Here is a 20,413-nt window from a genome sequence, read left to right as displayed (position 1 = left end):
ATTTGCCTTTGCTACGAAAATGAATAATATTTTGAGTTTATTCTCATAAAATTGTGGCTTTTTTCCGAGAATACAGCTTTTTTTCTCTTGTATTTTGATTGGTTCTCCTAAAATTGCATTTTAATTTCTGCCGTAGGTTGCTTTTTCCCAACTATTTCAACTTTCTTCTTCTTCATTTTCTTCTCATAACTATGACCTTATTCCCAGAATATTTTGACTTTATTCTCGTAACAATAACTTTCCGCAACGTAACTTTCTGAAAATGACAACTTTATTCGTTGCTTTGTTTGTTTCTCAAAATATTATGACGTTTAAAAACTTTTTTCTTTCACATTTCAACGTCATACTACTAAAATGAGAATATTTTCCCTCATAATATTATGAGTTTATTCCCGTAAAATTGTGACTTTTCTCACTAGAATACACCTTTTTTTCTCATATCTTTTGACTTCATTCTGGTAAAATTACCGTTTTTCCATTTCTGCTGTTGTTTTTTTAATTTTACAACTATTCCCACTTTGTTCTTAATTTTTTCCTCATAAATATGAGTCAATTGCCAGAATATTTTGACTTTATTCTCCTAACAATATCTTTTTCCGCGACCTAACTTTCCAAAAATTACAACTCTATTTGTTGTTTTGTTTCTCATATTCCTCTTTTCATATTTAAACTTTATAGTACTAAAATGACATTATTTTTCCTCATATTATGATTTTAATCTCGTGAAATTGCGACTGTTTTCTCTTATATTTTGACTTTATTCTTGTAAAATTACAGCTGTTTTTTTTCCATTTTTGATGGGGTTTTTTTCCCCCCAACTATTTCTCCTTCTCCTAGTTAATTTTCTTCTGAGAATTATGACGTTTTTCCCCATAATATTTTGACATTTATTCTCATAACATAATAACTTTTTCCGCAGCCTTATTTAAAAAAATTCCAACTTTATTCATGGTTTTGTTTGTTTCTTATAATATTCCGACTTAAAAAAACAACTGCCTTTTTCTTTAATATTTCAACTTTATGCTACTAAGATAACATTTTCCCTTAAAGTATTGGAACATTGTTACTCATAATTACGACTTTTTCTCTTTGTCTCTTCTATTTTGACTTTATTCTTGTTAAATTACTGCTTATTTTTCCATTTTTTTTTTTCCATGTCATGTTGTGTTTTTTTTAGTTTTCTGGTTAAATGACATTTTTAGAATGTGCCGCAGGCCAATAAAAACCAGCTGGGGGCTGCACTTTGGACACCCCTGTACAACCGCGTAGTCGCTACGCCAACCCTTATTGATCCTGTTATAGCTCTGAGCACATGACTTGCAATTCTCTGCCACAAACGCTAGGAGGCAGTAAACTCCTCCAAGCATGCCTCTACAGACTTGGTGGACTAAAACTATGGATTGTGGAAAAGAAAGGACCCCTTCCTTGCTAAGTCAGAAGCATAGAAGTGTCCTTAATGTCTTGGTTAGAAGAAGAAGAAGATGAAGAAGTGCAACATGATACAAGTATGTTCAGTTTTACCCAGAGCAATTAAATATAATTAGAAAAGAAAGCACAAAAAACAGCCTGCATATGAAAAAGTAGACATCGCATGAGGGCGGTACCTGTTTCTTGAGCCCGAGTCTCTTCAGCTCTCTTTCAATATTACTATTGATCAGTTTCAGCTCTGTTACTTTGTTGCACAGCTCTTCCTTCTGAGCTTGCGAATCCTCCCTCTCCTTCCTCAAATAGTGAATGTCCTCCTGTCACAAAAACCAAAAACATCTAGTAAGATGTGGAGATCGGTGTGTAATACCGCTCGCTGTCTGACCTCAGACTCCTTGATTTTGGTGATCATCTTGCTGGACGCCTTCTTCTTCTCCTCGAGGGTTTGTTTGAGCTCTGTGATCTTTATTTCCATCTCTATCTTTTCATCGGAATCACCGACAACGCCTTGCAGTCGTGCTAGCCTTTTATCTAAAATGATTAACATGGAGTCCTAATGCAGAAAAGTGTTGAAAAAGTGAGAAGGCAGTGCGGGGACAGTTGCAGTTTGTCTTTATTGACGCTACACTTACCTTTTCATTCATGATCATCATCTGTTTGACCAAGTACTCCTCCTGTTTCTTCATCTCGCACTCCAGTGCGTTGATTGTAGATTTGCTCCTTAATATGTGGGCAATGAAATTCTTCTCCTTCTTCTTGCAGTCCTCCACGTGCTGTTTACAACGGACAATCTCCTTGCTGCGGTCACGTAGCTGGTAGTCCAGCTCCTGGTGCGCAAAGAGTCAACTGAACGTGAGATATGGCGTACAACTGATTTTTTTTACACACAGTGGTGTGAAAAGGTGTTTGCCCCCTTCCTTATTTCTTCTTTTTTTGCATGTTTGTCACACTTAAATGTTTCAGATCATCAAACAAATGTAATTAGTCAGTGACAACACAACTGAAATGAAACTGAACTTAAACATTTTATTATTAAGGGAGAAAAAAAATCCAAACCTGCATGGCCCTGTGTGGAAAAAGTGACCACATCACAGACGACGCCCTCACCTGGCTGACATCCTACCTCACAGACCGGAAACAGTTCATCTTTTTCAATAAACTGCACCTCCTCTACTGCCCCCCTCTCCCAAGGCGTCCCTCAAGGTTCAGTGCTTGGTCCTCTCCTCTTCATCCCCTACCTCCTCCCCCTTGGACAGATTATCCATTGCCATGGTTTCCACTGTTAACGCCAATGACACATGTCCGCTGAATTAATCAACCCTCAGTCCCACTCTACCCTCTCAAAATGCTTTTTTCGGCCCCGTTCACATGACCACATCAGCCCTGTCCTTCAGAACCTCCAGTGGCTCCCTATCCCTTACCGTATACAACTCAAAATCCTCTCACTCACCCATAAAGCACTTCACAACCTGCATGGCAGAGTTCCAAGATGAAAACCACTGCTGAACAAAAACAACATGAAGGCTCGTCTCAATTTTGCCAGAAAACATCTTGATGATCGCCAAGACCTTTGGGAAAATACTCTGTGGTCTGACGAGACAAAAGTTGAACTTTTTGCAAGGTGTGTGTCCCATTACATCTGGCGTGAAGGGAACGCCGCATTTCAGAAAAAGAACATCATACCAACAGTAACATATGGTGGTGGTAGTGTGATGGTCTGGGGCTGTTTTTCTGCTGCAGGACCTGGAAGACTCGCTGTGATAAATGGAACTAGAATTCTGCCGTCTACCAAAAACTCCTGAAGGAGAATGTCCAGCCATCTGTTGGTGACCTCAAGCCGAAACCAACTTGGTTTCTACAGCAGGACAATGATCCAAAACACACCAGCAAGTCCACCTCTGAATGGCTGAAGAAAAACAAAATGAAGACTTTGGAGTGGCCTAGTCAAAGTCCTGACCTAAATCCTATTGAAATGTTGTGGCATGACCTTAAAAAGGCGATTCATGCTCGAAAAACCTCTAGTGTCGCTGAATTACAACAATTCTGCAAAGATGAGTGGGACAAAATTCCTCCACAGTGCTATAAGGGACTCATTGCAAGTTATCGCAAACGCTTGATTGCAGTTGTTGCTGCTAAGGGTGGCCCAACCAGTGATTAGGTTTCGGGGGCCAATCACTTTTTCACACATGGCCATGTAGGTGTGGATTTTGTTTCTCCCTTAATAATAAAAAGTCTCATTTAAAAACTGCATTTTGTGTTCAGTTGTGTTGTCATTGACTAATATTTAAATTTGTTTGATGATCTGAAACATTTAAGTGTGGCAAACATTAAAAAAAAAAAAAGAAATCAGGAAGGGGGCAAACACTTTTTCACACCACTGTACTATATCCAAGACATGTTTTCATGACTAATACTACCACATTAACAATAAAATAGTGCACAACTCCTCGCCTTGATGAGTTGCTCCTCTTCCTTGAGGTAGCTCTCCATCAGTGCAGCTCTCTCCTTCTCACTCAGGGCGTTTTGTGTCACGGCTCTCAACTTCTGCTCAAGAGCATCATTTTGGGCCGCGGTCTGAGTCAGTCTGAAATGCACACAGACTTAATTGTTCACTCAAGCCCTGCAATGGGTTTTACATACAACATGCTATCAAATTTGACTGACTTGACATTGTTGTTCTCAATTTCTTCCTGATGCCTGCATATGTTGGACCTCATTGAATGCACATTGGTGGTTGTTCTATCCAGTAAGGCTTTGCAACTTTTCAACTGCAGACACATGATGACAACATACAGTCTTAATTTACACATCATCAACTCTTAAAACAGAAATAGACTCACATGAAAATGATTTATATCTTCAGATTATAATATTGATATGAATTTATCTCGCACTTCCTGGTAACTTTTAGATTGGTTTTCAAAACGTAAAGAGGCTTCAGGGGGAAGAGAAAAGAAAAAAAACATCTATTTTTCAAACCTAAGACAGGGGTGACCGAAGTGCAGCCCGGGGGCCATTTGCAGCCCATGGCTGTTTTTTGGTGGAATGCAGCAGACTAAATTAAAAAAAAAAAAAGCAAAAATTGAAAAATCTGCAGTAATTTTAGAAGAATTAAGCCAAAATATTAATAGAAAAAATTGTAATCTAATAAGAAAAGTCATAATTTTATTTAGTAACAGTGTAATATTATGCAAAAAAAATAATAAAGAAAGACTTTTTTTTTTAGTCGTAATATTATTAAAAACAAAACAACAAAGTTGTAATTATTGGAAAATGAGATTGCAGAAAAAATTATAATTTTATGAGACTAAAGTCAAAATATTCTGGGAATAAAGACATAATTGCAAGAAAAAAAATTACAAGAAAGGTGAAAGTTGGAAGAAAAAAAAAAAACAGGTGTAATTTTACGAGAATTAACTCCAAATATAAAGAGGAGAAAAAAAGTTGTATTCTAATGAGAATGAACTCGTAATATTATGAGGTAAAATAATGTAATTATAGTAGCATAGAGTTGAAATATTTGAGAAAAAAATTTTATTTTATAAAGGTTTATCATCATCAGAAACAAAACAAAATAAAGTTTTAATTTTCGGAAAATTTGTTTTGTGAAAAAAGCTATCATATTATGGGAATAAAGTCAAAATATTATAGGAATAAGGTCGTAATATTACTACATTATTTAAGAAGAAAGTTGAAATATTTGGGAAAAAACAGCAAAAATGGAAAGAAAAAGCGCCAAGACTGATGTGGGACGACTGTTTTTTTTTTTCCATTTTTTTGGCTTTCTCCCTGTAGGGGTTGCCACAGCAACTCAATGAGCGATTTGGCCTCGTTTTGACGCCAGCTGCCCTTCCTGATGCAACCCTGTTGATGGGGCCCTGGCCAGTCATTGAACTCATACCGCCTCCGTGAAAGGCGGCAGAGTGTACCATTACACCAACAGGGCATGTTTAAAAATAAAAATGATAATCAAAGTTCTCTCAAGCTGTTGTTCCTTCCCGTAAGTCCTCTGGCGCCCCCTCGGGGTGGCATGCGTCACACTTTGAGCTGGTAATCAGAAGGCTACCGCACACTTGTACACAATGACAATTATATTGTTATTGTAGCATTCTTTAGAAGAGAACATTTGCAATTTTACCAACTCACTTTGTTTTTCTTCCTATTGGCTCGCTGTATTGGCTCTTTTTTTTTTAACTCCTGCACTTTCCTTTTCTTTCTATGGGCTTTTTCCCACCTTCCCACATGAGTCATCTTGATATTTAGATTTAGTGGCTTGTGCGTTAAGATTCTGACCTCATCTTTCATCTCAATGTAGTTCTTCTCCTGCTCCTTCAAGTCCAGTCGCAGTTTTGCGGCCTGTTGATTGGTCACAGTTAACTTTTTCTCTTTTTCCTTGTTGTCATTGATCTGAGAGTCCTGTAGGTGCTTCATTTCGATTAGGGAATCATTCCTTTCCCTGATGATCTGGTTGGTCTGGGCCAGTTTCTAGTAAGATGGTGGGACAAGGTGTTGTGTTCACATTGTGTTGGGTAATATGGTCACATGCTTGCTTACCAGAGCACACTGATGTATATCAGCATCTCTTTGCTTCATCTGTTGGATGGTGTTTTCCCACTGGTGGATGATCTGCTCGGTCTCCAGGTGAGCCTGCTGCAAATTCTCTGTTGTCTTGTCTAAAGCAATCTGAGAGGAAAACGCACAGAGTACGCCTGGATTGATGTGCATTCTTATGTAATTGCAGATAAATACAGGTGGTCCTCGCATCTAGACATCAGTAATGTTACATTGATGAGACATTACATTACCTTAACACTGCATGGAGTCAGCCATGGCATGCCCCACATGACATTGTGGAAAAAAAGGTTCTCCTCCCACTCCGTGTGGAAGTGGTACGTGTTTGGCTTCTTACTTTGTCCTTCTTCCCCACTCCGTTTGAAACACTTTCTTAGGTTTAGAAGAAATAAATTGGAGGCTAACTAGTTAGCTCTGTAGCTTGCTATATGCTGTGAGCGACGGCTGTCTCTTATGTCCCTGTCGTGATCCCATAGCCTGCGCATAACAGTTGTATAAAAAAATGTAAAAAAACCCCCCAAAAAACGTATTTAGAAAGTCATAAACAGGTTTTCTATGCTCTAATTACGCTAATATTCCATTTATTAATATTGAATCTTACTTGGGGAAATTTACTTGTCGCGTTCGGGTCTGGAACCAATTAACCGCGTTAATGAGTAAACTAGATATTAGATAATGAGGTGTAACGCACATATCTTACTAAGCCAAAAAACATTATTTCACAACCAGTTCTATTGTCTGTTCTATGGTTATCATCATGTTTTTCCCTCCTTGCCATCATTGATACCCTCCCGTGTAAAATGACACATGATGATCTGAAATTTTGTTTGACTTTTGAGGAATATTTGAACAAATTTGGTATAAATAAGTATAAATAAGTATAAATTGTACTAAATATTGGTGATATAGTACCATGTTTTTAGACTTTTAGACTGCCTATTTGTGTGCTGCTTTTTTCCATAACATAAAAGAAACCCGTGTGAAGAAGTCACAATTTACTTTCATTCACTCTTTCATTTTCTATACTGCTTGTTCTCATTAGGACAAACAACCATTCACACTCACACCTATGGAGTAGACTAACATGCATGTTATTGGGATGTGGGAGGAAGAAAATAAACACACACACACACACACACACACACAGATGCTTGTGTGTGTTTTTGTGCATTACCTGTGCAGACAGAGTCTCTGTCATTTCCTTGTCAAGCGCTTTGCGCTTTTTATTGCCCTCTATTGTTGTCCTCTCAATAGCCATGGTGAGTGTCTGCATGACGACAGATCATAAAACTCTCAGGTGAGAGAATGAATTCATACAAGAAGCATGCGGCAACACCTGTCCGCTAGCAGGTTGTATCAGAACATGATAATTGCTTTTCATGGCATCACGCCCCTGCTACGCCTTAACCACCATAGAGAAGCTCTTTACAAAATGACTCAAGTCAACATAGAAGAGTATTACTAATCTATCAAATGCATCATTGTCTGTTATCCTTGTTGACAAGTTGTCAGGTTTTATACAAGCTTGACTTATTATTACCTTAATTCTCAACTCATCTTGCTGTGAATACTTAATGATGGCCATCATGTCGTCATCTTTTTGTGCCGACTCCTCCAAAAAAGAATTCAAGGCCTGCTGGTCCCAGTGCATATGGGCCCGAAATTGCTCAAGCTTTTGTTTAGCCAGGCGGATGCTTTTCTGAATGAGGATACAGGCTTGGGTTAATGGTTATGTTTTTAATGTGACGTTAAAATGAATGTAAACAAGCCGTAGTTGTTGTACACCTCTAAGGTATCTTTCCTGTTGGCAGAATGTTGAATATCGCTTTCCATCTTAGCATTTTCCTGCACCAGACGACCTGTTTCCCTCTCTGCGATGGCAGTGAGGTGCGTCTCTGACTCTGCTTCTCTGTCTTTAGCCCTGCACAGAGCCTTGGACAGACCACACGTTCCCATTAGAAGCTGCTGTTTGCTACATGACAATCATACCTGTCAACCGTTCCATTATTCCCGAGAAACTCACATATTTCGCCCTTCATTCCTGTCACCCTCCCGTTTAAATTTCCTGTAAATTGTTTTTACTTTAACTTTTTTTTTTTTTTGTAATTCTCTACGGTACTGCAGGTGACAATGGTGACGATATCCACGCTTCAGCCACGGCAATTTTTCTCCTTTCTTTTCTTCCCTTATTCAAAGATTCATTCATTTTCTATGCCGCTTTTCTTCACTTCCCTTATTTTCCAGGAAATTCCCCTTATTTTCGAATGCAGATATTGACAGGTATGATAATAATGAGATTGGCACCCCCTCAATCAGCCATTGGCATTGTTTTTAATCTTAATTATCTCTAATTATTTTACGTGTCACCCAATTTACATGCTTAACAATAAATACAAAAAAACAATGTGAATGCCCTTAGCACAAAATAAAAACCCTGTAAATAAGTAAATACATATTAATAGTAATAAATTACACATCCAACAATCAACATCAGACAACTTAAATAACCACACAGTTTATCAATATAAGCTACATTTACACCAACTATACACAAAAAGTAAATAAAATAACTATGTACAGAAAAAATACCAATATACAAAAATGATATGCACATGGAGATATTATTTGTAATAATAAATTGGGTATTGCTTTACATTTGAATCCATTTGAGCATTTCAAGAGTTCATTATTAAAGGTGAATTTTTGTGGCGGCCCCTGGAGGCCACGGCGCCTCTAGTACGTACCTATGTTTGCTTAAATTAAGCATTTAAGAACAAAGTCAGGTAAATGATTGAAAATACAAATACAGGGCATTAAGAAGACGCATTCAAATAGTGAATGTCGTGTTCTACATTGGTCACTACTGTAGGTGTCAGTAATTGTTCGGTGGGATAAGCACCAAACTTGATTGGCGGAACAACAGGCTTCTATTGACTTTCTCTTTTCCAGTTTTCCTGACAAAAAATAGCGGCACTGCATTGCAACATCTCACTAGCACTCAACTAGCAGCCAAGGCTGAACCAACTCATGGACTCAGTCACAATTCCCACTTATTTATTATATTTGTAGTGAAATAACATGTTTGCGACTCTTGGTCTGGGATATAATTAATATAATATCATATGAAGAATGACATTTGTTTTATTTTTGAGCAATTACTGTTGTAATTTCCTTTTGTTAACCGTATAATTAACCTGCGCTTGGGCTGAGGCACAGCGGTGAAGTGACACCCAGTTTGGTTACATGGCGGACAGTTGATGACGTCTGAGCAGCATGGAGGCGCGAGTATCCCGCCTGTAGGGGGCGCCCATCTGACACATCCTGACGTGCTAGACAAGTGAAAGACCATTTACCATTCACTTGATGAGCTCTGAACACTGATCTAAAAAAAAGACTGGATCGAGCAACCTATTGTTTTCACGCGCCAAAATTTGAAGCCAGATTTTTTCGATCGCCGCCATCTTGGTGAGACCACCTTACGCGCCACAGCTTTGTGATTGTGCTGGTATACGAACGCAGAATTAGTGAAAAATCATCAAAAACATCAGGAGTGCCAGTGAAGGAAGCGAGGATGAGGAAACACAACTTAAAAAGCACTTCCCAAGAACCTTCCACTCGTAAGTACTTTTACTTGGCACCTTTTTTTGACCTGATATATGTGCCACTACTTGAACGGCTTTGCTTTGAAAAGTTTTTACTTTGAAAAGTTTTACCAGTGCGTTGCCATACTGTTGTCTCACAGCAAAGTGGTCTCACCAAGATGGCCGCCATTGGCTTCAAAAATAAAACAATAGAAGCTCGATCCAGTCTTTTTTTTAGATCAGTGGCTCTGAACGTCTCGGAGTGGGCAAGGCATAAATCGGAAGTGGGCGTGGTTTAATAAAATCTGAAATTGACATGGATTGATCAGAAGCTGCTATATTTATTGTTTATTTTGCCGCTATACGTGTACTTTGTATGTGCGTAAGTGATCTGTAAGACTTCATTATTTAAATATTTTAATTAATGAGCTGTGTGAAGTTGGTGATTCATGCAAACATTCAGTGATGGGAAATATTCTGTCAGTAGTTTTATCAAAAGCACCACGTTCAGACCAGCCAAATTAGAAGCAAGCATACCAAAAAAAAAAAAAAACATCGTCAGTGACCGACTCAACACGAGCCGTTTATAGCTCTGTCTTGTCCAATGCACCGCGTACTCTTCTCTTGGGCTGTAGGGAGTCTGTCTAGGGAGGGGCGGTCGCTGTGTGTTGCTGGCCAATCAAAGAGCGTGAAGAGTGAATACATAAGTAGTTAGCCAATGAGGATTTGCCTTCATTCCGATTATGGATAATGATGAGCTGTACTCGTTTCATGCTCATACTCGGCAAAAATGCATTATCCGTAACGGACACTTGTCTAAAACAAGTATCCGGCTCATCCCTAAAACCATATTTAGAAGGTCGAAAAAAGCTTTTCTATGCTCTATGAAAATACTGCATTTATAAAGAAGGAATCCTACTTCACAACAATTTCCATATCACGGTTGGGTCTGGAAGCATTGACCCACGTTGGACGAGGGATCACTGTATCGCTTATTGGTGCCAAAGGGACGAATAATAATAATAATGAATAATGTTTGTGCAGCTTGGCAAGACATTTTGTAAAACCATTTGTGTGACACAGAAACATACTTTCTATCCAGGAAAAACAAACCTACCTCTGTGATGTCCAGCTCCTTTTTAACATTTTTCAGGTAGTCGTTTCCTAACTGCTTTCTTTCTTTATTACTCTCAGATTTGTTTTTCAGCTGCGAGATCACAGTCTTTATCTTGCAAATCTGGAAGATCAGAGAACAAACAATGCATTAGAGAACTCCCAGCACGATTTCCTAATGTTTGCAATTGAACCTCGGAGATAACGCTGGTATTTTCATTTACATGAACGTGTAACCTCTCAGCGTTACTGTCAACTAATCAAGTCTCACCTCTTTTATCAAAGTCTTGTTTTCAGCGTTGAGTACCGGGAGGTCGTAATGTTTCTCCCAGCCCATCTCGGATAAAATTCTCGCCGCGTAAAGCGCCATTTTCCAGCTTACGTAAACGCAGTGTTATTGGATTCAAGTGACTGATCACACCAAAACCTAAACGCTTGTATGACATCAGTAGTTCTTCTAGTCAGTCAGTCACTCTGATGATGTCGTCAGAGGGCCTGCATCATTTGAAAGGCCACAGGCCTAGACATTTGGCGGACCTTTATGACACGAGACGACCACGCCAGCCCTTGCTTCAGGGAAGTGCATCCTTTGTCACCTGGCAACCACATAACATCAGATTTTTTGTGTGTGTTTTTTTCAATCTCGAACGGAAGACTTGGATGTTTTTTTTGGTAAGGTTTTATGTTACAGTCGCTCAAAACTCAACAGACAGGCTCCACAACATTGACAGCGTTGACTGAGATGAGGGTTTTTTCATTGAAAGTATGAAAAGATAATCGCACACATCAGTCAGAGTCGGCTGGCCCATTAGGCAAGGTAGGCTGTGGCCACCACTAAATTTGGGAAAAAAATTCACCTTCAGTGTAATTATATTAAAACTACTGTTGACTCGTAAAATGAAAACGTTCACATTGATTCGAAAGCAATGCCCAGTTAATATTACTACAAATGATAATACCAAATAAGTGTTTTTTTTGTGTATTGTTTTGCATAGTTGGATAAAGGTATTTTATATAGCATTATTTAGTTAATATAATTGATCTAAATCTAATCTTTGTACATACTTATTGCATAGTGTAAATGTAAAACTCGATTGCTGTATTTACAATTTATTTACAGGATTTTTCTTTTCAGGGCATTTATACTCTATTTCAGGTTTTTTTGTATTTGTAATTTGCTAGGCATGTAAAATTGCATCCTTACAAATCAAAGGGTAAAAACACGGGGGGTGGGGGTGGGGGGGTGGGGCGGCGTCATTACAGGACCAGCTTTGACCTCAGTCGTAACTAGAAAAATCCTTTGCTATTCATGCAGATCAGGGGTGTCCAAACTTTTTCCACCAAGGGCTGCGGACTGAAAAATCAGAGGATGAGGGGGCCGCTTTTACATTTTTTTTTTTAAACCAACCCATGTGGATATGCAAATATGTTTATGTATAAAAGGGGAAAAAAAACTGCATCTCAGGTTAATATTTACTTCTCCGTACATTATACTTTGTTGTTCCTCATTTTTCCTTTTTCATATATTTCAACTTTTTTCTTTCTTTTTCTTGTAATGTCTTTATTCTCATAATATTTGGACTTATCGTACTATAATACAACTTTATATTATTTTTTTCTCTTAATATTACTTTACTGTCCTAATATTTTGTACTTATTCTCGTAAAATTACAGATTTTTTTTTCCATTTTTACTGTTGCTTTTTTGTTTTCTTGTTTAATTGTATTTTTACAATGTGCCAATAGTCATTAAAAAAAAAAAAAAAAAAAAAAAAAACAGCCACAGGCCACAAATGACCCCCAGCCCACACTTGGGAAACCCCTAATCTAAAATTCAACACAGCTTTCAGTATGATGCAGTAATAGCTCTGCACCAATGAAAACCATATGCCAACAATAACGTACAGGAAAAATATGCAATTAGTTATTTTAGCAATAATAATACAATAAAGTCAAGGAAAACAGCATTACTTCAGTTGCAAATGCAAATACTTTCTATACAGCTATTGTACCAGATCTCATTAGATTAGGTGTATCTGGCATAGATACTTTGAGGGTTTCTAAATCATTTCCCATTTAAATATTCTCTCCCAAGTCTCTTCTCTCTTGACCTCGTTTAACCTTCCCGTACGAAGTCATACAAGCCTTAAAGCTTGTTCATCATGCACAGGGTGCTGAAAACAGCTTCTATTTAAGCACACGTGGCTGGCAGATTTAAAGGTAGCAAATTGAAACATTTATTTTATGTTTAAAGAAACAAAACTGCAATCAATGTTTATATTGATACCGACAAGTCACAGAGCTGTATCATTCATAAAACCAAATCAGGATGCAATCAAAAGTCAAATTAAAAATCATTAAAGAATGTTTACATGTGTGTGTGTGCGTGTGTCGACTTTTTGAGCAGAGCCCAACACATCCAGAAACCGACACTGTGCCTTTTTCTGCTTGGCTTCAGCGCCCACAAAAAAGCCCAATACTGTCGTCAAAAGCGTCAAACCACAAGTTACCCGACAAAGTGATATGCATTTTTTATATATGTATTGTACATACACAAACACGCACGCACACACACACACACGTGTTTATATAAAGTCTCTTCTGTGTAAAATATTTCAGTCCTGAGGGTTGAAAAGGCAACATAGTTGTCAGCTCAGTGTGGTCCATGTGTTCTTTTGTCTTGTTTGTGTGGCTGTTTGAGAGGTGCTCATTAAACTGCAGTACTTTTGGTCCCAATGTGCGGCCGTGCAAACTCCACAAAGTCATCAATGAGTACAGGCCATGCTCCTGATGGAGAGGAAAACATACAACTGAGATGGTGTGAGGTTGGCACGCATCATCTTCCTCAGGAAAAATGTACACTTAGCCTTCGTAACACAGTAACACAGCACAAACCTTCCTCATCATAATTGGACATGTCATCCGTGATCATTGTGCTGAAGTCTAGCAGCAGGTTCCATGTGTCCTTGGGAATTGACCTTTTGTGGTGCTCCTGCGATATAAACCACAAAGTGAAATCCAAGCCACTTGTAATAATGGATGCTGGTGAGAATTTAGTAGGAATATACAGTACGGTGGGACCTTGGTTAGCGCCGTTGATCCGTTCCAGAAAGTCAGACTCTAACCAAATACGTTTTTCTCATAAGAAATAATGTAAATCCAATGAATCCGTTCCAGAAAGCCAAAAACGTCAACACAAAAACACATGGTTTTAGTTTTACAATTACATTTTTACATGCAGAAAACAAGTTGAAATGCATATAAACACATACAAATGATGAATAAAACGGATAAAACAACATTTAAGGTTACTTTTACCTTCATTGAAGATGTGACACAAAGACGTGATGTGGCAGCAAGATCAACACAGACACCGCCTTCATTTTTTGCTATGATTGCTATTTCTTCAATAGTGCTTCTCACCTCAAGTCTCTGCTTTTCTTGTTGATCACAGCTGCAAAAATGGAGCCAAAGAAAGTTGCAAGTTGCAATTTTGATATTGAGAAACATGATTGAATTCAACAAATACACTATCTCAATGCAAAACACGAAGGTGGAGTCTGCGTTGATCTCGCTGTTAGGCGTTTCCCTTTCATTTATCCTTTATATGCATTTAGAATTGTTTATGCATGTAAAACTAGAATTGTAAAGCTATAAAAACATGTTTTGTGCTACCGTTTTTGAGACTTGTGGCGTAACTGTGTTAGTGAGCAAAGAACTACAGAAACAACCGCTGATGAATACACAGAAGGGCGACGGAGCTGACTTCCTGCTTCTGTTTCCATGTATTCGCAACCTGATAACAAGGATGTTTGGTGACAAAAATACAGTTAGGCAGACGCAGTGTATTGATAACACAACAAGACGTGCGCCTTATTGTACGCTACCTGGAAAATGAGACCAAGGCAAAAATTTGCCGTAAATTTTCGACGTTAACCGAAAAACATGCTAACCGAGGTTCCGCTTTATAAGTAACACGCCGAGGTTAGCGAAAAAATGATGCTCTAATCCTCGGAATTTATGGAAAAAGATGGTAGGTTTTCAATGCAGTAGGCATTTTTAGTGCTGTGTTGCCATGCATGCATGTTACAGAGATGACTTAAGCGCAGTCACATGCATACTGCCCAACCGAGGAAAAGAAAAACAAAAACCTTGCAGGTTCAATGTAATCTACTGCCTAACTACAATTTCCTACTAATTTCCCCCATAAACAACACACTGAAGGAACATTTTGTGTAAACTTACAACTAAAAACGTGTTCCAGAGGTTGAGGAACTTGAATCTTCCAGCCAATACTAAATTCCAATATGCAATAGCCATTTCTAAATCTAAAAAGGAAATTTAGAAAACATCTTTAATGAACAAAAGGATTATATCAATTTGTCTTTGGGGTTTTTTAATACACATATTTCTTACCCAAACCTTTCTGGCCAGGATTCTTTGCAAAATTAAATGTAAACTGGTAGAAGTCCTTAAATCTCCCATGGTCTTTTAACTCTTGTTCCATCTTGGGTAGTTGAGCTTTTAGCTTATCTATACTGTCACATCTGATGAAACACAAAAACACATCAATGCGTGGGATGTCCCACATCTGACATGCGTGCACCACACTTGCAATAGGTTCACACACGTTGTAACGCACGCATGCAATCATATAACATATCACCATTCAAACCATGTTACATTCTCACCCCTGCTCTGCCATGCCGTCCATGAACTCCTGTTTAGAGAACTCGCATTGTGTTGCAGCCCTGAACTTCCAGGCTATGAGAAGAACACTTATACTGGCTGGGTCCAAACCAAGGTCGTCACAAAACTGCTGAATCCCATCAATGCCGATCTTGTCATCGTGGGGATCTGAAGGTGATGATGTAATAGATTATCACACTGTTTTATACCAATTGTTTATGCAAGCCTGCTACACCATTAAAGGAATAGAAATGTGTACTGAGTAGGGGTGTCAAGAGACACCCAACTCACGAGATGTGACGAAGCACAAGACTGGGTCCACGAGAATGAGACCAGATGAGATTTAAACATTAATTTTAAGAAAAGTACAATGAAAAAATATGTATGACAGGACAAACCAACTTTTTCATTAAACTGAGTCACAAAACAATGCAAATGTGTTTTGAAATGTTTATTGTGCCACAAACTGACGCTAAACGGATATTGTCAGCATTTTTTAAGACCAAATAAACCACTAATGTTATAAGAAACGTATATCCATCCATCCATCATGCTGCTTATCCTATTAGGGTATGCTGGAGCCTATCCCGGCCGACTTCGTGCGAGAGGTACACCCTAGACTCGTCACCATAGACAACCATTCACACTCACATAATTTAGAGTTAACTAAACATGCATATTTTTGGAATGTGGAAGGAAACTGGAGTACCCGGAGAAACCCCACGCACACACGCAAACTACACACAAACGATGCCAAAGCGGAGAGTCGAACCCCGATCTTCCAGATCTCCTGACTGTGTGGCCAACATGCTAACCACTTGGCCACCATGCAACTGATAATATACAAGAAGGAAAGATTTCCTTTGATATGTAATCTTTTTAATCTTCTTGCTTTATTGTGTCTCAAGTAGTGGAATTGTCATTGATGACATGTATTTTCTCACAGGCAATTCCTACTGTCTGTAAAACGTTTGCAGCATTTCTTGATATTGCTGATTTTTCAACTATCAAAAAGCAGCATTTCTTTTGTGATGTATTAAAACTACACTCCCTGTGAACGCACACCATTTTTGTGTAAGTGCTGAAACGGATGCGCAGAGTGAACTCTCTTCATGCCTGTTTGGAGGAAGAAAACAGACATTCATGTGTTAACATCACCAGACCAAAAGGAACAAAGCTTACACAGGCTAGGGATAGGGGTGGGGGGGAAATAATCAATTCTTAGATGCATTGCGATGCGGACATTGACGATTATTAAGCGATTCATAAATGTCAATCAATGCTGACGGAAAAAAAGACGAAACGCGAAAGTGCCGCCCGAACAGTTGGTGGTGCACCTAAGTGTAAGACGCTACCAGAATGACTGAGCGTAAACTCTGACTCGCACCCGCTGATTTAAACCGAGCGTCTGGAAGCACTTCGGCTTGCACGTAGTTGAAGATAAAAATGAGCTGGACAAATACAGTATGGGAAACTACGTAGCACGTTTCCACCTGAACCGGGAGGAAAAACAGTCAGCTGAAGTTGCTGTCAACCAAAGAACCATCGAGCAGGTGATAACTAATTTTCCACCCAAGTTGGAAAAAGGCGAAGCAAATCACGAAGTCAATCGCAACTTTTATTGCGAAGGATTTGTGGCTGTATTGGATTGTTGAGAAGCAGGTCTTTTGTGCTTTGTTGCGCACTTTGGAACCCAGATACAATGTCACATTGCAACTTTATTTCACTGACACTGAATAAAAAAATATGAATAAGGGCAGCCTAGTTTTTTTGGTTATTCATAATAGACTGACGTCTGCAAGCATTAATCTTGTATGAGAGCTGCTGGTACAGAAATCTATATTTTGTATGAAAGCTGTTTTTGAATTTGCGATACAGCTAAAATATTATTTTGTCAGAGATTCTATGATTAGGATTTTAGTTTGAATTCAGAAGTATATTATTTATTTGTGAATATATTTTTTTTAATGTTGGTTCCTCAAAATATGCTGAAGTTTGTTAACTTTATACTTGCTGATACTGGTGCACTTTACTTTTCCTGCTGGTTCTCTGCAATGGGAAATATGTATAACCTAAATAAACTAATGGAAGTAAATTAATGTGTTTCATGTTTATTTTAATCGTGGATCATTACAAGTATGCTTTGCTTTAGTAGTACACAGTGAGCAAAAAGAAATTATATGTAGAAAAAAATTATGCATGAAAAAACTGACAAACTATTGATCACAAAAAAAGATGCATCGAGATGCATCGATAATCATTTTATCATCGCATCGCAGGCCTCTGATTCGTAATCGCTTCAAATTGTGAGGTGGACAGAGATTCACACCCCCAGCTAGGGAGCACTGTGTCGCCAATAAGAATGACTATGAAACAACAGAGCGATCCAAAGTTAGCGTATTCTCATGATTGAGCTCATTTATTAATCAGCGGCGTATGGCTGAAGCTAATGTGCTCCACACATGGGAGACAACAAACGACCGCCATTGGCGAAACTCATCGCCAACGCATACAACCCCCGCAAACGGGAGGCGACAAGCGAGCGACACCAGTGAGCGATGCACTCACATCCAGAGTGAATTACGAGCCCCCCACGGTTTTGATTGGCTGACTTTTGGGGTATCAAAGTAGTTCAGAGGAGAAAAAGCAGCCGGTGTTTATCGAGTACGCTTGCTAATACCGGATATCACTAGTATAGGAGATAAACTTACATAAATGTCTGTAAACTAATGTAAACTTACCTGATATGCTTACTCTGGAGCCAACAAGTTCCCTTGCCACTGCTTTTTTGTTTATATCTCTATATTATAGCATTATATTTATTTTTTTCCATGCGCTATATAGATTGTATGGCAATATATTGCCATGCGCATGGCATATGGAGGACGGCAAAATGATGCAGTTCATTTTTGTGGGTGATTAATTATTATCACAAGACATTTTTTTCTGAACTGGAAATCGCATCACGTTTTGATCTCGTGAGATCTTGTGACACCCCTGGCACTGTATCCCTTCCATACCTCTATATCTGCTGTATAGATGTTCGAGCTTCTTCTTGTCTAAAGTTGGATTTTGGAAATACTTGTCAGTAGCAACATCTAGCTTCCAGTCATGTTGTGACAGACAGGCCAGTGCAGTCTTCTCGTTGGATTGAGTGAAAATCATGAACTTACGAATTTTATCCTTCTGTGAGGACTTCAGCTTGTTCTGCAAAAAGACAAAACAACTCTATATGAGAAACAGCTGTGCCAGTCCAACCTAATGATGCTCTGTATCCAAAAACAAAGCCCAGTGGCCACAAGTATAAAGCACACTATCAGAACTTAATAACATAGAACGTAAGCTAGCATCAACATCACTACAGCAGGAAGACTAATCAGGCACCAGAACACTGTTGACAGCTGTGACCAACTGATTACACGGAGATGATCATTCGCCTGAGAAGGATACACCTTACCAGGTTGGCACTGTTGTCATTGCTGTGGGTGTGTAATAATGATGACCGCTTGGCATCAAACCTTTGCAGCTTTGCTAGCTAAATGGACGAGTTGGCCTCATTACCTTGCGCTAGTTAGCTCATGCTAACGTGCATGCTACGATTACTTGTGACTCATCAGGGCAGCTTAAGGTAATTAAGGCGCTTTGTTGACGGTACCGGTCATACTGCCATAATTTGTTATGTTTACAGCACCGCACTTGAACAGAAAGTAACATTTCTTACCATGTTTGTCTTTGCCCGACTCCTTTTCCTCCCATCAAGCTGGCTAACGCGTGTAAAGTTGTTACAGCAACAAAAGGGTTCCTGTTTCAACTATGCTTTTCAAAATAAAACACATAGACGTGTTTGAAACGTTTGTAAATCATAAACAGTGCCTCAAATACAGGTTTATTATTTACTACAGAAACTAGTTATTCATAGTACATGTGCATTCCGATTTTTTTCTCATTAAAAAGTCAAGTTACCAATAATAAGGTGCAATGGTGTTTTTATTATGAAACAGTTGGTCGGAAGTGACTAAATAATTGCAGGAAAGAATCAATTTCTCCAAGTACGAGTGTTCGCACTTCCCTCTGAATGTTTAGAAATGTACTGGAGAGGTTACAGGTCAAATGGAAATCCTACCGACACCGATTTGTGCCTTGGATTGCACTAAACATTTCTAAAAATGAGAAAACCCTTCGACAAGTGAAAGAGCGCTCTGAGGACAAGTTGGTCCCAGATGAAGAAGTATCGCGGAGCCTACGGCAGCTCTTCGAAGTCCTCTCCAGTCATGGGATTCATTGTCGTGTGGATCAGCAGGCTGTTAAAGGTCATTTTCACGGACAGGTAACAAGTGACAACGAACCCTGTGCGCACGATGCCATGTTCCAGTCATTTGGTTTCTGTATTGACCGGAAGCCGAGCACACTGCCCTTTGCGGGAACTGGAGTGTTTGTGACCAGGGGGGTGGTACCCAAAGGAGCTACTGTTGCCATGTATCCTGGCACCATCTACCAAGCTTATGAGCCTATACTCCTACAGTCCATCAAAAACCCATTTGTATTTCGTTGCCTAGATGGTGTCTTAGTTGATGGGAATGACAAAGGTATCTCCAAAATGGTGTACAAGTCATGCAGTGGCAGAGACCGGATGGGCCCTTTTGTGATGAGCGACACGAGCTGGCTGACAGTCAATCCACAGAACCCACTTGCAGTGGGCCAGTATGTAAACAACTGCTCCAACGAGTGGCCTGCCAATGTGTATTACCAGGAGTATGATGTTCCGGACACTTTTCCCATAGAGCTTCGCCAGTATCTTCCCAATGTCAACTACAGCCCACACTCACAGAGACCTCTTCGCTGCGTGGTGCTCGTTTCACTCAGAGACCTTACAGCGGGAGAGGAGCTATTTTCCAACTATTACACTATTGTACACTAGAGTCACCATTGGATGCAGGGGAAGTTCAACTTTAAATAAAAAAAATGGCTTTATTTGCCAAAAACACATCTCTTCAGTTCCTTGTATGATGAATATTGCTGGAGTAGAAACAGAAA

At 39.0% G+C, this 20,413-nt stretch overlaps 3 protein-coding genes across 15 annotated transcripts in view; 1 reads left to right on the top strand and 2 right to left on the bottom strand.

The window, feature by feature from the left end:
- The window catches only part of ccdc39 (coiled-coil domain containing 39), a 38,190-nt gene extending 25,427 nt beyond the window's left edge, over positions 1-12,763 (bottom strand). Inside the window, exons 1-10 of the mRNA XM_054768199.1 lie at positions 7,783-12,763; positions 7,538-7,696; positions 7,172-7,264; positions 5,980-6,108; positions 5,719-5,910; positions 4,090-4,193; positions 3,877-4,009; positions 2,058-2,252; positions 1,811-1,978; positions 1,605-1,742 (exon numbers count right to left, since the gene is read on the bottom strand). Coding sequence (XP_054624174.1) covers positions 1,605-1,742; positions 1,811-1,978; positions 2,058-2,252; positions 3,877-4,009; positions 4,090-4,193; positions 5,719-5,910; positions 5,980-6,108; positions 7,172-7,264; positions 7,538-7,696; positions 7,783-7,953 — 1,482 coding nt within the window. The 5' untranslated portion in view covers positions 7,954-12,763. The remainder of the gene's footprint in view (positions 1-1,604; positions 1,743-1,810; positions 1,979-2,057; positions 2,253-3,876; positions 4,010-4,089; positions 4,194-5,718; positions 5,911-5,979; positions 6,109-7,171; positions 7,265-7,537; positions 7,697-7,782) is intronic.
- A 140-nt stretch (positions 12,764-12,903) lies between these two features.
- dcun1d1 (DCN1, defective in cullin neddylation 1, domain containing 1 (S. cerevisiae)) lies at positions 12,904-19,196 on the bottom strand. 13 transcript variants are annotated; one of them, XR_008569254.1, is made up of 9 exons: positions 19,101-19,196; positions 18,400-18,586; positions 15,382-15,547; positions 15,107-15,237; positions 14,936-15,018; positions 14,009-14,144; positions 13,764-13,828; positions 13,586-13,682; positions 13,440-13,477 (listed from the first exon to the last, which is right to left on the bottom strand). XR_008569254.1 is itself a non-coding variant. In XM_054766635.1 (8 exons), exons 1-8 carry the CDS (start codon positions 19,101-19,103, stop codon positions 13,401-13,403), a joined length of 630 nt encoding a protein of 209 aa, XP_054622610.1. In that variant the 5' UTR covers positions 19,104-19,177; the 3' UTR covers positions 12,904-13,400. The 13 variants fall into 13 exon arrangements, 2 of the variants coding, with proteins under 2 accessions (XP_054622610.1, XP_054622609.1); XR_008569248.1 differs by having other exon boundaries at positions 13,441-13,477; positions 13,764-13,810; XR_008569260.1 differs by having other exon boundaries at positions 13,446-13,477; positions 13,772-13,828.
- Positions 19,197-19,381: 185 nt separating this feature from the next.
- On the top strand, positions 19,382-20,340 carry setd9 (SET domain containing 9). The gene has a single exon (XM_054766633.1). The coding sequence runs from the start codon at positions 19,455-19,457 to the stop codon at positions 20,295-20,297; it is 843 nt and encodes a 280-aa protein (XP_054622608.1). The 5' UTR covers positions 19,382-19,454; the 3' UTR covers positions 20,298-20,340.
- The last annotated feature ends 73 nt before the right edge of the window (positions 20,341-20,413 follow it).

Source organism: Dunckerocampus dactyliophorus, chromosome 2 (genome assembly GCF_027744805.1).
Source record: "Dunckerocampus dactyliophorus isolate RoL2022-P2 chromosome 2, RoL_Ddac_1.1, whole genome shotgun sequence".
In the NCBI taxonomy this organism is placed as follows: domain Eukaryota; kingdom Metazoa; phylum Chordata; class Actinopteri; order Syngnathiformes; family Syngnathidae; genus Dunckerocampus; species Dunckerocampus dactyliophorus.
The sequence above is the reverse complement of the archived record's forward strand: the minus strand, read 5'-3'. Positions and strand labels throughout refer to the sequence as shown.